Here is a 17,409-nt window from a genome sequence, read left to right on the forward strand (position 1 = left end):
AGCTGGGCTGCCTTTTTTCAGCCATATCCCTGTTGACTAAGGGATATGGCTGAAAAAAAAATAAATAGTTTTCTTTTGTCTGTTTCAGACTTTTCTGTCCTTTAGGATAGATGCTTTTAAAAAGGTGGCATAAAAAAAAAGGAGAGACAAAAGCAATGGAGGACCATTTTTGAAATGAAGAATCATATCTATAAAAGATTAGCAAGGTTGTGTGGCATTAAAGGAAATCCTTGAGTGTCACGAGAGTGCTCATGAAGAGGGTAGTTTATGAAGAATTGCATTGCAGGTATGGGCTCAAAGTGTTAGCAGATACATCCCCTGTGAAGGATCCTCCGAGGTGGGAAGGGCAGGTGGAGGCACTGGTTCCTCCCTTTGGCAGACTGGAGCACCTGAACACCAGCTTAAAATGCTCCTGGGTAGCAAAGTGTCGACCCACCAACCTCACCTCAGTAGTACACAAGCCTCACACCCACAGTTTGAAAAGAAAATGGGACGTGAGGACACAAAAATGAATTGAAAATGAATAAACCAGTACACAGGTTTAGAAAAATAGAATTGTAGGTTCATAAAATGCCCCATCCTTGGAAGTGTTCAAGGTTGCTTTGGATGGGGATTTGAGTAACCTGCTCTATTGAAAGTTATCCCTGCCCATGGCAGGGGGTTGGAACCAGATGATCATCAAAGACCTTTCCAACCCAAACCCTTCAATAATTCTATGGTTTACCTGAGGTAGATCGCTCATGACTTAGTTGATACAATTGAATTGATAATCCCTCTGCCACTGAAGCATGGGCGATAGAAGCACCTTGCGGATGGAGAAGGAGGCGGGCGGCTCGGCCGCCGCATCATCACCTCAGGGCCGGGCGGGGCGACGCCACAGCCCTTGGCGGCAGGACGCCGCGATTCCAGAAGGAATGGCCGGGCTGGAGACCTGGCGAAGCCTCAGGCAGGGATGAACAGCCTCGGTTGGCTCCTCTGCTCCCGGCCCTTCCCTCGGGCACAGCCCGGGGGCCGGGCCGGGGCAGGGCGAGCGCGGCAGTGCCCGCCGCGACTCCGCAGGGGGCGCTCGAGCGACGCGCCCGCCGCCGCCGCGCCCGCGCATGCGCGGCGCGGCGGGGCGGGGGCGGGCGCGCCGGTCTCCCTGGAGCCGGCGCCGTCGCGGCCGCAGGTCCCGGATGTAGCGGCGGGAGCGGGGCCGGCGGTGGGAACGGGCGGGGGACGCCGCTGGGGCCGGGGAATGGGCGCGTAGGGAGCGAGGAGGGGACCGAGCGAGCGACCTTAGCAAACAAACAAACAAACAAACAAGCAAGCAAGCAAGCAAGCAAGGAGAAGAGCCGGACGGAGATTCCCGCCCGGCGCCCCAGGTAGCCGCCCCCATCGGGGTCCCCCTCCGCCGCCTGCGGGCTGCGCGCCCCTTCCATCCGCCCCAGGGCTCCGCCGCCGGGATGAGCAGCTCGCGGAACAACCGGGTGATGGTGGAAGGAGTCGGGGCCCGAGTGGTCCGCGGCCCGGACTGGAAGTGGGGGAAGCAGGATGGCGGCGAGGGCCATGTGGGCACCGTGCGCAGCTTCGAGAGCCCCGAGGAGGTGGTCGTGGTGTGGGACAACGGGACCGCCGCCAACTACCGCTGCTCCGGGGCCTACGACCTCCGCATCCTGGACAGCGCGCCCACCGGTGAGCGGATGGGGAATGGAGGCACCTCCACCCCCAGGGCGCTGGGTCCGGAGGGCAGCACCCCGGGGTGCTCGGGGTCCCGTCCTGGGGAGCGGATTGCGCCCTTCCTTCTTCCCCTTTTAGAGGTGCGCCTTTGCCTTGGATTTGGGCGGGGGGAGTCAGGCACCCTCCCCGGGCGTGGGTGTCTGTCTGTGCGCGTCCGTGTGTCTGTGTGCGTGTGTGTACACGGAAACTTGGGGCAATCTACAGCGCGGGGCCGCGGGGACAGAAGTTGTCCCGGGACTGCTAAATTGGAAACAAAGCAAAAGTGATCTGCCATAGACAGCAGGCTCCTGTTGTGCTGGGGAGGAGGTGGAGAGAGGCAGCCGAGAGGGTGATACATCAAGGTTTGGGTTTGCTTTCACGCCCCGATCCCCACTTCTTGAATTTATATTTTGGAGCAGTTTTGTAAAATACTGGCAGTCATCCTTGAATCAAGTATAGGGATAATTGCAGAATAGATGTGTACTACCTTTTTTGTAAAGGTTACACTAAGTGGTTGAAATACTGTGGTTTTGTGCCTGTAATCTGCACGTTGCCTTTTATATGTATTGCCAGAGCTTCTGTAAAACAGTAAAGGTATTGGGAGGAAAAGAAGTGCATGAGTTGATTCTTTTAATGACTTAACTGCTTGATATTTATGCTTTAAATCCTGTCATTTTGGACAATGGAATTTGATCTGCACTGACATTATGCGGCAGTATTAGTGTTGAAAACACTGCAGGGAAATGTTCATTTTAGCACCTGTTTTTACAGTGAAAGCTCACGCAGAAAGATATAGATATTGTTAAGTTTTATCAGAAATATTGTGAGGTGACTTTTGGGCCGGTCAGGGCCTCAGTAATGAGGTGTTTGCACTGATTTATTGAGGCACTTGAGCTGTACTCTTTTGTAATATATCTTTCATTTAGAACGTGATGGAGAGACCATCTTTGTGCCAGCTACGTGTAGTGTTACAGCAAGGAGAATTATAGCAGTACTTAAAGCTAAAAGACTTTTGAGGAGACAGAATCATGGAATTCATTCTAACTAATTACAAAAAACCTTGCTAAGGAAAGAACCCCAAATATTGCATGGTTACCCTTTGAGATGGATTTAATTTTTCAGCGACTGGGTATCTTCCTCTCTACTGGCATGATGATGATGGTTTTTTTGAAAATCCTTTTGCAATGGACTTTAAAACAAGAAAGAGGAGTCTTTCAGGTTGTCAGTCCTTGTCTTGCAGATGTTTATGCTTAGAAACTTTTACCTGTGTTTGATGTCCTGTAGAAACCAGTGGGACTGCTTCTTCTTAGAACGGAAGCATATGCATAAATGTTGCATATGAGCCTCGAATGCTCATTGTTCTAGCCCTGCCTGACATATTTACAAGCAGATGGTGTCCTCTTAACTGTATCTGGAAGCCTAGACTTAATATTCAGTTTTAAAACTGTCATGTTTCTATTTCTGTTTTTTGCCTTATTCCTTCTGATTTTAATTTCTGTTTATACTTTTGTACTAGAATTTTAAGTTCTGTTTCAGATAAAACTGTGTATATTGTGTCACACACATTGCTGTTGTCAGGCTTAGCAAAATGGTATTTCTCTTCCTGAGGTTTCTGGTGAACATCATCCTCATCTTCATGGAACTGTTGTGTGTAGGTACCCAGCGTTGCTTTTTGCAAGAGGGAGTTACTTTTGAGGTCTTTATTTCCTGGAGATAGGAAGAGTAGAATTCTGTAAAGTAGTTGTAACAAAAGGGCAAAGTTAATAGAGTTAAGGTGCTGTCAGTTTCGACTGAAGTCCTCTGTTTACTGATGATTCACTTTGTAGTCTTGTCTAAGTCACTTTCCTTCTTCACCTTTTGGTAATGATTTGTTTTTTCTCCATGGTGGTGACTGTCCATTGTTTAGAGTAAGTGACTGACTTTGGATGATATAGTTTGATACTTCTCTAGGGACATTAATGTAAGTGGAATTAGGTAACAGGAATTTCTTGTGGTAGTATTAATGATGATGTTGAGCAAGGAAATGTTATAAAGTATGGGGTGGCTTTTTGTTTGATGATACTTAGTGGAGTGTGTGTCATTGCTCTTATAGTTTAAAATGAAAAAAATTCTCTGGTTCATGAATTTACAATCACAATGTAAGTTTATAGGGAAAATAAATATAAAAGTAAAATAGTAAAAATAAAAATTGGTTATTGCTGGGAGTTCTTTCTATTATGTGTTCAAAACTAGTCTTGATGGTAAGTTCTTAGAAGTGGAGCTTGCAGCTGGAATTGCTGCTTTAAGTTTGAGGCCTGTGCAGCCAAGAACAGTAGGGGTGCATCAGGAACTTAGAGTGTTATAAAAGTTATGTTTGAAGGTCATTCTATTAAAAAAAAAATAGGCAAGTTGAGTTTGATTAATGTATGTGCATATATATGCCAGAACTATGCTTCATAGACTTAAAAGATAAACTGTTCTTGTCTTTCAGTGGTTGTAGGCTATTACCAGCATTGTGACACTATGTTAACATCTTAGAAAACTTTAATAGCTTTAGTGCTATTAAGATTCTAGGATAGTCTTCTTAAAATAAAAACTCATTTACATGAAGAATGTCTTATAAACTCTTTGCTCCAGATGTAGTCATCTGGATCATGAGGGACTTGTGATATGAATTTTGGGGTTGTTTCGGTTATCTCTACCAGGCTTGCTGTATTAGCTGCCCTTTGGTGTGGTCATATTTACATTGCCCACATTGCTTTAAGTGTGACAGAGCTCTTGAGAGGGTTTGGTAAACCAAGGATTTAAAAAGAATCAAAATTTCACATGGAAGAAACACTTTGGGTAGATCCTGCATAGCTGGCTCCTCAATGGAGAAAGGGCTCACATGTGATACATCAGTAGTGCAGTGTGCTTGTTCAATTACTTGCTGATAATTCCTGTTTTTTCTATGAAGTAGTTTTTTGCCAGGATCTACGAGTCTTGAGTGTCCCCCTTTTTTGACAGTGTTCTGGAAAAAACAGTTGTTTTTTGAGTTGCTGAAGAAAAGCAAGAAAGTTATAAATCCAAGCTTTTTATTTAGAAAGGAAGGCAGCCTTTTGCCTGAGCTAAAGGCCAGACAAGTACCATGTTTGTAGAGAGCACATCTGGCTATGTTCACATAATAGCCATGAGCAATACAGAAACTTTTTCTGTTTATTCTCCTTCTGAAGATTTGCTTTCTATAGAGCAGAATTCATTTGTCATTCATTTCCTTTTTTTATACAGTTGATTCAAAGTAACAATATTATTTTCCTGCTGAAAGAATTTACCAAGTTGTGTTTGAATAAGGGGAGGTGGTGGAGGGGCTGGAGTCAGGAAATGGAAATCTTGATACAGAATTATCCCCCAGCTGGAGCGTGCATCAGTGCAGTGTGGAAAGCATAATGTGCTGTATTCTGGTAATACTGAAAATCTGGGTGTTATCTGCAGGAGATGAGTGGCTTTCTGTATTGTATTAATAGGTCTTTGTACCTGAAAAGGGGCATAATTGATCATGAAGTCAAAAATATCAAAGCATTTTAAAAGACAGAGCACCCATGATTTATCCTGTGTGTTTGTTTATTTGTTCTTGCTTTTAGAACATCAAATGTAATTTACAGCAAGTTGTGTTAGTCAAGATTTTTTTAGTGGCTACTTGTAAATATCTACAGGAGCCCTCACAAATTAAAAAAATTAATAGCTTCCTGAGCAGTGGTACTTGGGAGATGTGTTTTTTTTAAATAAACGTGTTCTTTGTTCTCCCTGCCCTTCCCCCATATCTCCTACATGATAATCCTCTCCCTTCCTGTGTATCTTGTGATTCCCTTACCAGATAGGACACATGCTTTAGCAAGTCTGGCATTTTGTATCTGGAATAATAATTGGTCAGCTGGCTACTTCCAGATGGTGTATGTAGTAGATGAGTTATTTTTGTGGGAACACTCATTGGAGTTTTCATGCAGTTTTTCAGAATCTAACTGGTTATCTCTAAGAATTTTTTGTTTTCAATTTACCTGAATTCTGGCCCTAATGTAAAAATGGTCTGGGGTGAAGGAATAGGAAGAACAAAACATTGTTACTGCTTTTTAAATTGGGGTGTATATAAATAATTTTTTAAGTTGTTTATAGTATCCCGTACCTGATGGTGGTATTGTCATTATGGTATGAAGGGATTTTAGTGCATTACAGTTCTGTAGAGAGTAATGACTTCATTGGAAACCAGCTTTTGTTTCTTCTGAGAAGTGAAATCACTACTGGTGTCTTCTGTTTAACAGTGAGTGAACGTGGATACCCCTTGTACATCTGATTTTACTGTTAAAATCCTTCTATTGGACAGCTGTATATTGCCATCTAATTATCTTCAGTACAAAAAACCTATTTGTAACAAATTCAACTAGCAATTTGAGCAACACTGCTTTTATTTCTTTTCACACCTGTAAGAGTGAGCATGGGTTTCAAAAACTTGTGAAGGGCTGTGAAATTGATGTATAAATGAGTGGTGACAGAGGAATGGTGGGCTAGGTAATCCAAGGAGGATTTAGGAAGAGATGAGAAAAGTGAAAATAAGGTATGGCATTAAGGTAGAAAACTAATATGAAATTCAAGTACTAAAAAGCATTAATGACATGGGGATATCAGGAATATTGGATTTTATGGTGTACTAAAGGTGAAGGGACATAAGGAAACAGCAGTTATTTGAAAGTAACTAGGCATGGTGAAAGTACCTTTCTCATTACCTGGTTTGTTTTGGTTTTTTTAAGTGTATATGACACAAAACCTGTTTAATTTTGAAATAGCCTTGTTCTAGAAAATTTTGAAGAGTATTTAGAAGTTTAATTTTTTCATTATCTCAGTTTAGAGAGCTAAAGTGCTCTAGCTCTCTTTTTAGCTAGAGTGCTCTTTTGGTGCACAGCTGGTCAGCTGTAGGCTGCTGTTTGAACTTTGAAGTTTTTATGGCACTTCAGTTTATTCCAAGGGTTTAATGAAGGCTTTCTTTCCTAATAGAAACTTTGTAACATTTGTGTTTCTCAAGCTTTCTTAAACAGCCTTGAAGAGGGGAAGAGTTTATGCGGCAGATTTTGCTTTTGGGTCAGGATTTTAGTTTGGCTCCAGAGCCTACACTTGATGCAGTCTCCTGGTCGTTCTTACATACTGTGCTTTGATTTACATCATTGATAGTTTGGGAGTGCATAAACTGCTTTGCTTTTTGTTAAAAGTAAATTGAAATTATCTCAGTACTAATGAGCCTTCAGTCCACTGGGGTAGAACCAAGCTGGTCTGAAACTCTGCGCATAATGTCTCCTTCCTTCCCCCTGAGTATCTGTAGTGCCACTGTCAGGTCCTCAGTGCTGAGTTCTGGCGTGTGGATGGTTAACCAGCCGATGGACACCTCAGTGATGCAGGCTGTCCTCGTGCCACCCAGGGAGGCCACAGTGGAACAGGGACCCTCACTGCAGCACATGGGGGAGCCCATGCTCAAAGTGTTTTCCTGAAGGAGTAAAGCTTGTGGAGAGGACCCATGATGGGGCAGGGGAAAAGTGTGAGGGGCTGTTATGGACTGACCTCCGTTCCCCATCTGCACCAAAAGTGTTGTCAAGCACTGGAGCAGGCTGCCCAGAGGAGTGGTTGAATAACCATCCTTGTAAGTATTTAGAAGATGTGTAGGGGTGGTGCTTAGGGACGTGGTTTAGTGGTGATCTTGTTAATGTTAAGTTAATGGCTGGACTTGATGGTCTTCAGGGCCTTTTCCAACCAAAAAGATTATGTGAGTTTAATCTACCCTGGGAAGAAGCAGGGAGATAGAGGTGTTTGGAACGAAGGAATGCAGTTGTCTCTGCAAAGACGGTGAAGTATTGGGAGAAGGTGTTTTAGTTTTTGTTTTCCTTACCATCCTCTTTTTTTTTTTTTAATTAGCTGTAAATTTTCCCCAAGTCAAATCTCTTTTGCCTGTGATGGTGATTGGTAAATAATTTCACTTTTAGCTTGACCTAAGCTGTTTCATTTTGTTTTCACTCTTTGTCCTGTTGAGGAGGTAGAGTGAGAGACTGGTTGGGTGGACACCTGATAGCCAGGCAAGGTCAACCTACTACCCTTGTGTACCTATAATATCTAGTTGAACTTAAATACATGTTAAAGAAGATAGATCAAAAATTCTTTCAAAATAATTTTGTTTGTATTATGACCGTGAATAAGAGTTTAGTGTCACATTATGTAATCAGTAGTAGCACCTTGTTTTATCCTTTTTTTAGCAGATGAAGTTCAAGGTGTCTTAGTCCACTGTCACCAGAAGCATACAAATCTGCTTCTCCCTCCAGATCTCTGGTGCAGTGGTTAGACATTCTGTAACAGGATTACTTGCCTGCTCCTGCCCTGCAATTCTTTGTTTCTCATGGCAGTAGTGTTGAGCAGCACCTCAAAGAATGGGACTGGGAAACCAGTTCAGCTGAATATTTTTCCTCCTGGCTGTTTTCCAGCCTGATATGTTTCTTGATGCACTTTGCATCCCAGCTCTGCAAAAACCCCCTTTTCTCGCATAATGGAAAGAACTGAGCAGCATGGTCAGGTGAGGCATGCGCTGAAGTGGGTGTTGCTGCTGGAATCATGTGTCAGGGAATGGATGAAGAAAGGCCATATCTCTATCAGGATGGTGTTTAGGGATCTGTGAGATACAGAAACGTCCCTTTAGATCAGATACTTTTAAGTACAGACATGCACTGTTCTTTTTTTAAGTCCCAGAAACTGTGGTCAGTAAAATGACTTGAGTCAAATATCTTTGTATGATTTTTTTTCTTGATCTTTCCTAAACAAATTTTGCTGAGTTTTGCATAGCTGCTTTTGCCTCACTGTCAAGAAGTGTTTAGTTTTTATTTAAGTTTACAGTGAGATGACCTCTTTTGTATCACATGATTCCTGATTATACTGCTCTTTTGCTGTTTCTTCCTGCTGTTTGGTCAAGTGGAAGAATCCTACAGCACCCAATTCCTTAGTCCCTTCACATCCAGAATAAATGTATTTCTTGGCCAAATGCCTTCCCAAAAGTTCAGCAGGCATTAAAAAAGAATATAATCAAGAGATGTGTAACTTCTGTTTCTATGTGAAACACAACTTTAGCAATCAGTTAGAAATAACACCAAAACAAATATTACCTCTCAACCCCAAGCACTGTAACTAGTTAGTCTTTTTAAACAAGGTGACAAAAACACAAACAAGATATCTCTGTGCTTTTAATGAATCCACTCTTGTAGACTTCGGCTTTGAAACCAAAAGAATAGTAAAATGCTTCAGTACAATCCCCAGAGCAAGAGGGATGTGGTCATACTGAGATTCAAGTGAAGGGCTGCAAATGTGTTGCAAAGAATCTTAAGGGCGTCTGGTAGAGGAAGAGAGTGAGGGATCTGGTGGTGCTTAGTCTGGAGAAGAGGAGGCTCAGGGAAATCTTAAGAGTGTATATAAATGCCTGATGAATGTTGTAAGGAGGATGGAGCCAGGCTTTTTGCAGTGGTGCCACATGACAAGGCAAGAGACAATGGGCACAAGTTGAAATACAGGAATTTCCACTGAAACAGAAGAAACAGTTTTCTTTCTAGGGATGGTTGCATATGCTGTGTTGTGGAGTACGTTCTTGGTGGTGCTCAAAACCTTGACTGGATATGGTCTTGGGCAGCCAGCTCTAGTTTGCCGTGCTTTGAGCAGTGGTTGTTGGAAGAGACAATTTGCAAACCTTACTTCTAACCTCAGCTATTATGTGTTTCTGTGAAATGATCAAACAAGAAGGCATTTCCTTCAGTTTTGCCTTTCCAACTGTTGATTTTTCTTTGCTACAGATGGCTCAGCTGTTGGATGTAAGTGACTAATAGCTTTATAGTGAATTTGGCATTAATTTCTGAAAGCATCCCTGATGGAGGAGGCAAAATCCATTCTTTTTCCTCACTTAGTTTCAAATTGATTTGGGATTTTTTTAAGGGGAAGTGATTGGGAAAACTCCGTGTTACTGTAGCTTCTTAGTGCTCATTTCTGTCTAGTGCTACAGACTGAATGGTAGTGCTTCTCTCTTCTATTGCTCAATTTTTTCCAAACAGTAGAATTTGATTTTTTTTTTTAATAAACTTGTGGCTGTTCCCTGTATTTAGAATGGGTGGATGGAAACTCTGTGACTGATCATTTTTGCTCTGCTGTAGCTTGGCAGAGCTGTAAGGCTAATGACTTGGGATCAGTTTTTATGGAAGGCTTGGCAGAGCTCATGCTAGTGGGTTACATCTGGTCTGTCTCTGGGACATTCGTTTTAGAAACAAAACCAGAATAACAGTAAAATGCTTCAAAAATGGTAACAGATTTTCATGAAGCTAATGGCATTTATCCAAGAGAGCTTAATTTTTTTCCTGTATAAAAAAGAATAGAGACAAGCACTTAAATTTTCGAGTGTACAAAATGTGTAAGTCAAAGCAGTAATTTTTAGGCTGCCACACACAGTTGAGCACAGTGGCCTTTGTGATATAACATGTGTTGATAGCTGTACTCCAGAGATAAAATTCTAGATTTCCCTGTGTGTTTTGATAAACCCATTTCTGACCCTTTAACTTGTAGTTAAAAGATTTCTCATTTTCTTTCTCTCCTTTGTATAGATGGAAGGAAGCAGACATAGCCTTCTCAGCTTTTTAAGCTGAGAGAAGATAGAATATTTCAGGAACAGACTGCCACCTGGAGATACGAGGCAAAGTCCGCTATCTTTTCCCCTCAGTGGTTCAGGCTGATAGGGTATAAGCAGCAGCCTTTCTTTATTGTTAAATTTCTACTATATGGTTTCAAATTATAATGATGTGCAACAGAAGTCTGTAGTGATGCAGCAAAGTTTTTTGTTTTTTTTTTCTTTTTTCTTTTCCTTCCACAGGTATCAAACATGATGGGACTATGTGTGATACTTGTCGACAGCAACCTATCATTGGCATCCGATGGAAATGTGCTGAATGCACAAATTATGACTTGTGCACAGTTTGCTATCATGGGGACAAGCATCACCTGAGGCATCGTTTTTACAGAATTACCACACCGGGAAGTGAAAGGTAAAACCTAACTTTTTCCTCGTGAAATCAAGTAGAAATAGGTATTTGTGGTTAACTTTGAAGCTGAACATGTGGTTACTGAAATTTGGATTAGGTAAGAGAGTAAGAGGCTTGAGATTCTGTTTCTGGGAGACAAATAGCTAGGATAAGTCTTTGGATCTTGGAAAACATGGAAATTTTAGGAAGAACAGAGTACAGGAAAACGTTAGGATATGATTATTCAGTTTTGCTTAATCTCCTTGAGGCTTTCCTATTTTTTGTGTTCTCATATAGCAGCTTTAAAACAAAGGCAATTACCCTTATACTATGCGTAATCACAAAAAGATTTGTTGATGAATTCTGAATGTGAAGGTTTAATTAGGTTCAGTAATGGTGTGGACAGACTGAGGGGAAATACCCTCCTTGAAGGTTATGGGAAGTAGGATGATCTGGACTTGGACTTGAACTGCTTAAACTGCTCACTACAGGAAGCAGAGAAAAGATGCTATGAAGGGTTGTTCTGCTCTTGCCTTGGTTTTCATGTTCTTAAGCATCTATTGTCATCTCTCAGTGGAGAACTTGGAATAAAATTGCATTTAGTGTGTCCTTGTATAGGTGTTCTTGACTTTAAATAACTTGTCTCAGTCCAAAGCCCCTCTTTGTCATGATTTATGTACCAGTTAAGTGGGAACAGTGATATTTGCCTGCTGCTAAATACTTGGAGAGCTATGGAAAAACACTGCGTAAAGGCTACACACTGTGGTGTCACCTCTGTGATGTTTCCTGAATGGTCTTTCATTAAATCATCAAAATATTTTTTTTTTTTAGATATGGTCCTCATTTGAATGTGACATGTGTAAGACAACATTTATATCTTCTTGGAGAAGTTAGATTTACAAGTATGCTGTAAATTAGTGGTGTGCTTTAATCAGTTCTTTTACAGTTAAGGGAAGTGGCTGGAGCACACAGCCTGAGGTCTCAAATTATGTCTTACAGGGTCTGTGTTTACATTCTCAAGTGCTTGCTTAAAGGTTTTAACTGTGGCTCAGATGCTCAAGTCAGTGGCTTAATCAAAACATAAGAACTTTTTGTTGGTTGTTTTTTGGAGGCTCACACCAGTAACTTTAGGTACCAAATAAATGGGTATCGTAAACTTACCCTCAATTGCAATGTTGAATGCAGAACAAGACTTAGAAGTTGGACTTTGAGATGCTGTCTTAATTTAGTTAAAGGAGAATAGGTGACAAAATACATATGTTTTCTATTTATTTGGTTTTTTTGAAGTCTTGTTGCTTTTGAGAATGCTTGCCAGACTTTTTTTCTTTTTTAAGCTGAGGTTTCCTTTGTAGTCTTAAGAGGTTGGTTATGGTGAATACAGTACAAGTTTTAGTTTTACAGATAGATTATACACTGTGTAAAATATTGCTGAAAATTTTTTGCATCTTGTCACTTTTTTCCTTTCTTTGTTTACTCTCACTGAGCTCTTATCTAGAAAGCAGCTTCTTCTGCCAAAGAGCTGTTTCTATTGGATCAAGCTTAGCTGAGAACAAATGATGGAAGCTAACTATTTTAGGGAGGAGAAAAGGGCAAAACAGTGCTGTTGAATTTGAGGGATGTCTCACAGGAAAAATGGCAAGAGACATGTAAGAACGTTTTGATGAAGGGAAGCATAAGCTCTTACAGTTTTATTTTGGGTCTGGGATATTGTATGGGTGGCATAATGAAGTAATGTATGTAGGTTTTTGTCTCAGTTTTGTAGGTTAAGAAACTTCTCTAAAGGAGATTACTTTGTGTTTTTGGTAATTTTTATTTTTCTTAGGGAAAAAATGGCCAATATTTTCATGTGCTCTTTATATTGATTGTAACAGTTGAACTCTTTCCTTGTGTGCCATCTGCTGGATGTTAAAAGTTAGCAGGATGCTGAGAAATTTCCTGAAGTGGTCAGGAAACATTCCAAATGTCAGCTGAAAAATTCTCATGCCTGGCAACATATTCCTGGTATGAAGCAAGAAGCCTTGTTACATGAAAATTGGTGGCTTTTGAGGTTATTATTTCTAGTTAAATAATCATGAACCATTCTTTTTAGGCTTCTATACTTCAGTTCTGCTGAAGTCAGAAGGAATAGAAGACATTTCCTTTGAAAAAAACACATAATATGACTGAAGAAATGGATGCTACTATATTGACTTAAATTTGCTAAAAGATGCTATAAAAATCATGTAGAAAAACTGAGAGGAGGGAAAAGAGATGCTCTTAGTAGCATAATTCTGAATAAAAGTGACAGAGCAGTTGTGGGACAGAAGTATCGGCTTAGAGCACATCTAAGAGAAACAGAGATGTGTTTATATGGCTTTGCACGTACTTTAATGATTTCAATCTTATAAGTAGAGATCTATATGCAAGCATTTACAAGATGAATGCTGGTAGTAGGAAGTCTGGAGAAAAATTGTTAGAATTTTAACAACTAATCATAAACATTCAATGAATCAGATTTTGGAAGTTCATGGGGTTTTTTCTTGTGTACTGCTTGTGTGATTCATGCACTGAAATCTGCAGTTGTGGGTTATTTTTGTTTTAAGATGCTCTCCTTCCCATCCCCAAAGATTTGTTTTGGACTTCCTTTATTATGTTGACATTTGTGGGTTCTTCTTTTAATAACTTCAGGGTATTGTTGGAGTCTCGACGTAAATCAAAGAAAATTACAGCAAGAGGAATCTTTGCAGGTGCCAGGGTGGTGCGAGGAGTTGACTGGCAATGGGAAGATCAAGATGGTGGCAATGGGCGTAGAGGAAAGGTAAAGATAAAACTGGTTTAAATAAGAAATTGCACCTCTTTTTGCTCATGTAATGGCCTCAGTGGCCTTTTTGATTGTAGAGCAAAAATACAATCATGAAAGCTCGTATTTTAGTTGTCTGGGCACTTTTTAATCTTTTCTTGTAATATTTAAGCATTTTGGAAGAGGAGGGTGTGTACACCATAGCCGGTTCGTTTACATTTTAATTTTGCATTTTTTACAATATCAGCACAGAATTTTTTTAATTCTTAATTTTTTGTCATTGTTGTCTGTTTTCGATTTGTAGCAACATTAAGATCTTGAGCATATTTCAGCATTACTAGAGAGCTGGTATAAAAACAGAGCTATCTAGAGTAGCCCTTTCTAGTCATCACTGCATTCTGTAATCTTACTGCTTGTGGGCCAGCACATTTTGTTTTCAGTGCTGGCACCCTAGGGTTTTGTTTTTCACATAATGATTATAGGGATTTCTCCACTTTAAAATCAAAAAGCTTTGTAAGTTTTGGGTGTGGCTATTATGTTACTGGCTTAGGACAGTCTTGGAGTGCTTTTTAAGCAGTGCTATAGTAAAAATATTTGTATTTATTGAAAATTGTATGGAATGATAAGTTACTTATCGTAACATTTGTATATTTTACTTTTACAACTTCCATTTACCTTGAGAACTGATGAAGGTTTGGTATAAGTATGAACTCAAAACAGGCAATGTAAAATACACTATGATTTTTACCACCAAATTTGAGAATTGGATGCCCTTGTATCTTGGCGACCTGGTGTTTTTTGTTGAATTTATTTTTAATACACTTAAACAGCATTTAAAGGAGAGTGAAAAGTTCCTGACTATGATATTTAGCCTATTTTATATTCTTGTTTAGCTTATTTTATATCCTAGACATTTATGGAAGCCTTAGGACTTTTGGGGATTTCATTTTGAATTTTACTGAAAGGAAATAGTAAGTCTAAGTCTTTTAAGACAAGAGATATTTAAATGCAGCTTTTTTCATGTTGATTATTTACTCCTTCCCATGTCAAAATACATTGAAATCTCTGAAACTTTGCAAAATAAGAGTCTTATCCTGCACAGTCTGCTTTATGTACTAAATTTGTATTAGAGAGATTGTTTACCTGTACATCTGAAAAAATATATAAATGCATATAAATGTTTTTAAATGTGGAAAGGTAGGTCGTAGCTAGCAGAAACATTGTTTAAATAAATATAAGCAGAAACATTGTTTAAATAAATATAAGTAAGAGTGAAAGCAAAATCCGTAAACTGATTTTTTTTTATAAATAATGGAAGTGTTTTCAGAATTTGATGCATGGCCTCCTGATTTCAGAAATGTCAGGGAAAGACATTTTCACTCTCCTTTTGTGCTGTTGTTAAACATACTGGCTCTGGAAATAAAACTGTCTCTTCACATAGTGCACAGCCACCAGGCTAATGCAAGTTAAACCAGACATATTGAAGCAATTAGAATAGTTTTCATCCTGTTTCTCTTAGTTAATGATGCTTCTGGTAGGAACATATCAGAGCTGTTCAGATTTTGTTCTCTGGTTGTGTAGTTAGATAACCTCCAAATATACAAAAGAAAAATAGGTCTACAAAGTATACAATCAGACTGCTGTCTTAACACACCCAGGGAACACCTGCATCAAGCAGAAAACAGCTTCAGAACAAATTTTATCAGGTTTAGTAAAACTACAATATCATTAATTATTTTGAAGAGATGAGTAAATTTTGAAGTTCAAATTGTACTTCTGAATCTTTGCTCTAGAAACCAGTTTCTTATTTTCACAACTGAATAGGTAACTGAAATCCAAGATTGGAGCGCGTCGAGTCCACATAGCGCAGCATATGTTCTTTGGGACAATGGTGCTAAAAACCTTTACAGAGTCGGCTTTGAGGGCATGGTAAGTATAAAGGAACACAAAGGGTAAAATGCATGGTGGGGGAAGGGCAGTAAGAATAACTTGTGCTTTATGGTCGTGCTTTTGTAATATGCTTTGTCAGTTTGCATGCTGGTTGTCAGGTCATTGTGAATCCAGCTGTAAGGGTCATGCATATGTATTAGTAAGGAAGTCTGATCTGGGAATTTACTAAATGTAGATAACTACAAGTTAAGAGCTGCTTTCTGGCACACTAAATATTTGCCTCACACAGATTTATCTTTCTGTGCTACTGTTGTGTTTAGATTAAAATTCAGAAAAGAATGGGAAGCATAGTTAAAAACTTCTTTAAAAATCCTGTTTTTCAACTCCTGAACTGTTCCATTGACTTCAGATTTTGGTGTGATTACTGCAAGTTTTGCAGTTTTCAAATTACTTCAATACTTGGAATGCTATTGAGAGTAATTTTATTTTTGCAAATGGAAGGGTGCCGAATTAAATTACAACCTTAATTTGCTTAGCGCTAAATTTTACTGTTTCCTTTTGAAGCTTCTCCAGCAACTTCTTCAGCTTTAGAAAGAAAATGGGTCAGACTCTAGCCTAAGTGCCTTCTGTTGCTGGGTTTTCTTATCCTAATGTGGGTCAAGGAAAGGTTACTTTGATTATCAGCTGCTTAAAACATCTTAATTAGCATTTTCTCTGCATGAGTTTTGTTTGATTGTGAAGGGGAAAACCATGTTAATTTAACATTGAAGTGTCATCTTGTCAGATGTGTAACAGTAATAAAATGTTAAACAATGACCAGTTACTTTTTTGAATGTAAACTATTTGACCTTATAGCCTCAATTACAGCTAATTTTAATACTTAAAATGAAAATAAATACCACTTTTGTGGTAAATACATATTTTAGTGTTACATTTTAAAAGAGTAAAGTAATTTAGTGTAGCTCAGCTTTTCTGATGCATTAAGATCCTAGGGGCAAACTATGAGTATTAAATTATGTGCTTCATGGTGTCCCCCCAGTTCTAAAGAAAATTCTTTATACACTGGCAAAAATGAATGTATGTTGTGTTTTGTAGTATAACATTAAATAAATGTTTGGTGTCTTCTCTCTTGTGATACATGGAAAGGTAATGGTTACAAAATCTAGATAGAATGAGATACAGATCAACTGAATTTTTGTTGTTGTGGTTGTTATGACTTCGGTCGCTATGTTAAAATTTTTGGACTACATAATAAAAGTGCTGTGGGATCACTGAAGATTCCTTCTGGTCTCATGAAAAAGTACATTTGAGATAAGTTACATTCTGCTTTGAAATAGTTATTCCCTTAATTTAAAAAAAGTTATTATTTTTAAATCAACTATACGGTGTTTCCCAACTTTTGCCACCTTTGAAAATGTTAAATATTTCTAGAAAACTCCATTAAGTACTGCAGCTGTAAATTCACACAAAACTTGTGTGAATGGTGGCCCTTCACACAAGTTATGTAGAAATACAAATATTTGCTTAATTAAAAAAAAAGCCTGTTAAACTGTGTGTGAGACTATGTATGTAGATGTTATTTTTAGGATAATAGAGAAAAAAATATGTACACATGGATGTACAGAAAGGATAATTGGAGCCTGTGTAAGTAGTGCTTACCTGATTGTAATCCATTCCTACACTAATTTTATCTTTGGTGTTTTCAAAAAATGAAACTTTCACTTCAGACAGAATGGATTCTTGAATATCTATGAGAGTCATTTGAATGTAATGCTTAATTTTATAACTGGCTAATAATTTATTAAGTGTACAATTCATTATTATTGTTTACTACTATTTATGTGCAGTTATGTAAAGCTGAGACTGTCAGAAAGTTCACATAAAGTTGGGGCAAACTTGTTTTGGTACTTGGAAATTGGTTTAAAACGTCCAGGGAATGTGGAATCAACAATACTCAAGAGTGTGTAGCCATGTAAATACAGCTGGGAAGAGACCCTGACTTGCAAA

At 39.3% G+C, this 17,409-nt stretch overlaps 1 protein-coding gene across 3 annotated transcripts in view; it reads left to right on the top strand.

Moving 5' to 3' along the window:
* The first annotated feature begins 1,240 nt into the window (after nt 1-1,240).
* MIB1 (MIB E3 ubiquitin protein ligase 1) overlaps nt 1,241-17,409 on the top strand; it is an 86,376-nt gene continuing 70,207 nt past the window's right edge. For all 3 annotated transcript variants that reach the window (XM_066562394.1, XM_066562386.1, XM_066562402.1), the window contains exons 1-4: nt 1,241-1,674; nt 10,586-10,757; nt 13,401-13,530; nt 15,337-15,441. In XM_066562394.1, the coding sequence (XP_066418491.1) occupies nt 1,446-1,674; nt 10,586-10,757; nt 13,401-13,530; nt 15,337-15,441 (636 nt within the window). In that variant the 5' untranslated portion in view covers nt 1,241-1,445. The remainder of the gene's footprint in view (nt 1,675-10,585; nt 10,758-13,400; nt 13,531-15,336; nt 15,442-17,409) is intronic.

This window comes from Molothrus aeneus, chromosome 1, assembly GCF_037042795.1.
Source record: "Molothrus aeneus isolate 106 chromosome 1, BPBGC_Maene_1.0, whole genome shotgun sequence".
NCBI lineage: Eukaryota > Metazoa > Chordata > Aves > Passeriformes > Icteridae > Molothrus > Molothrus aeneus.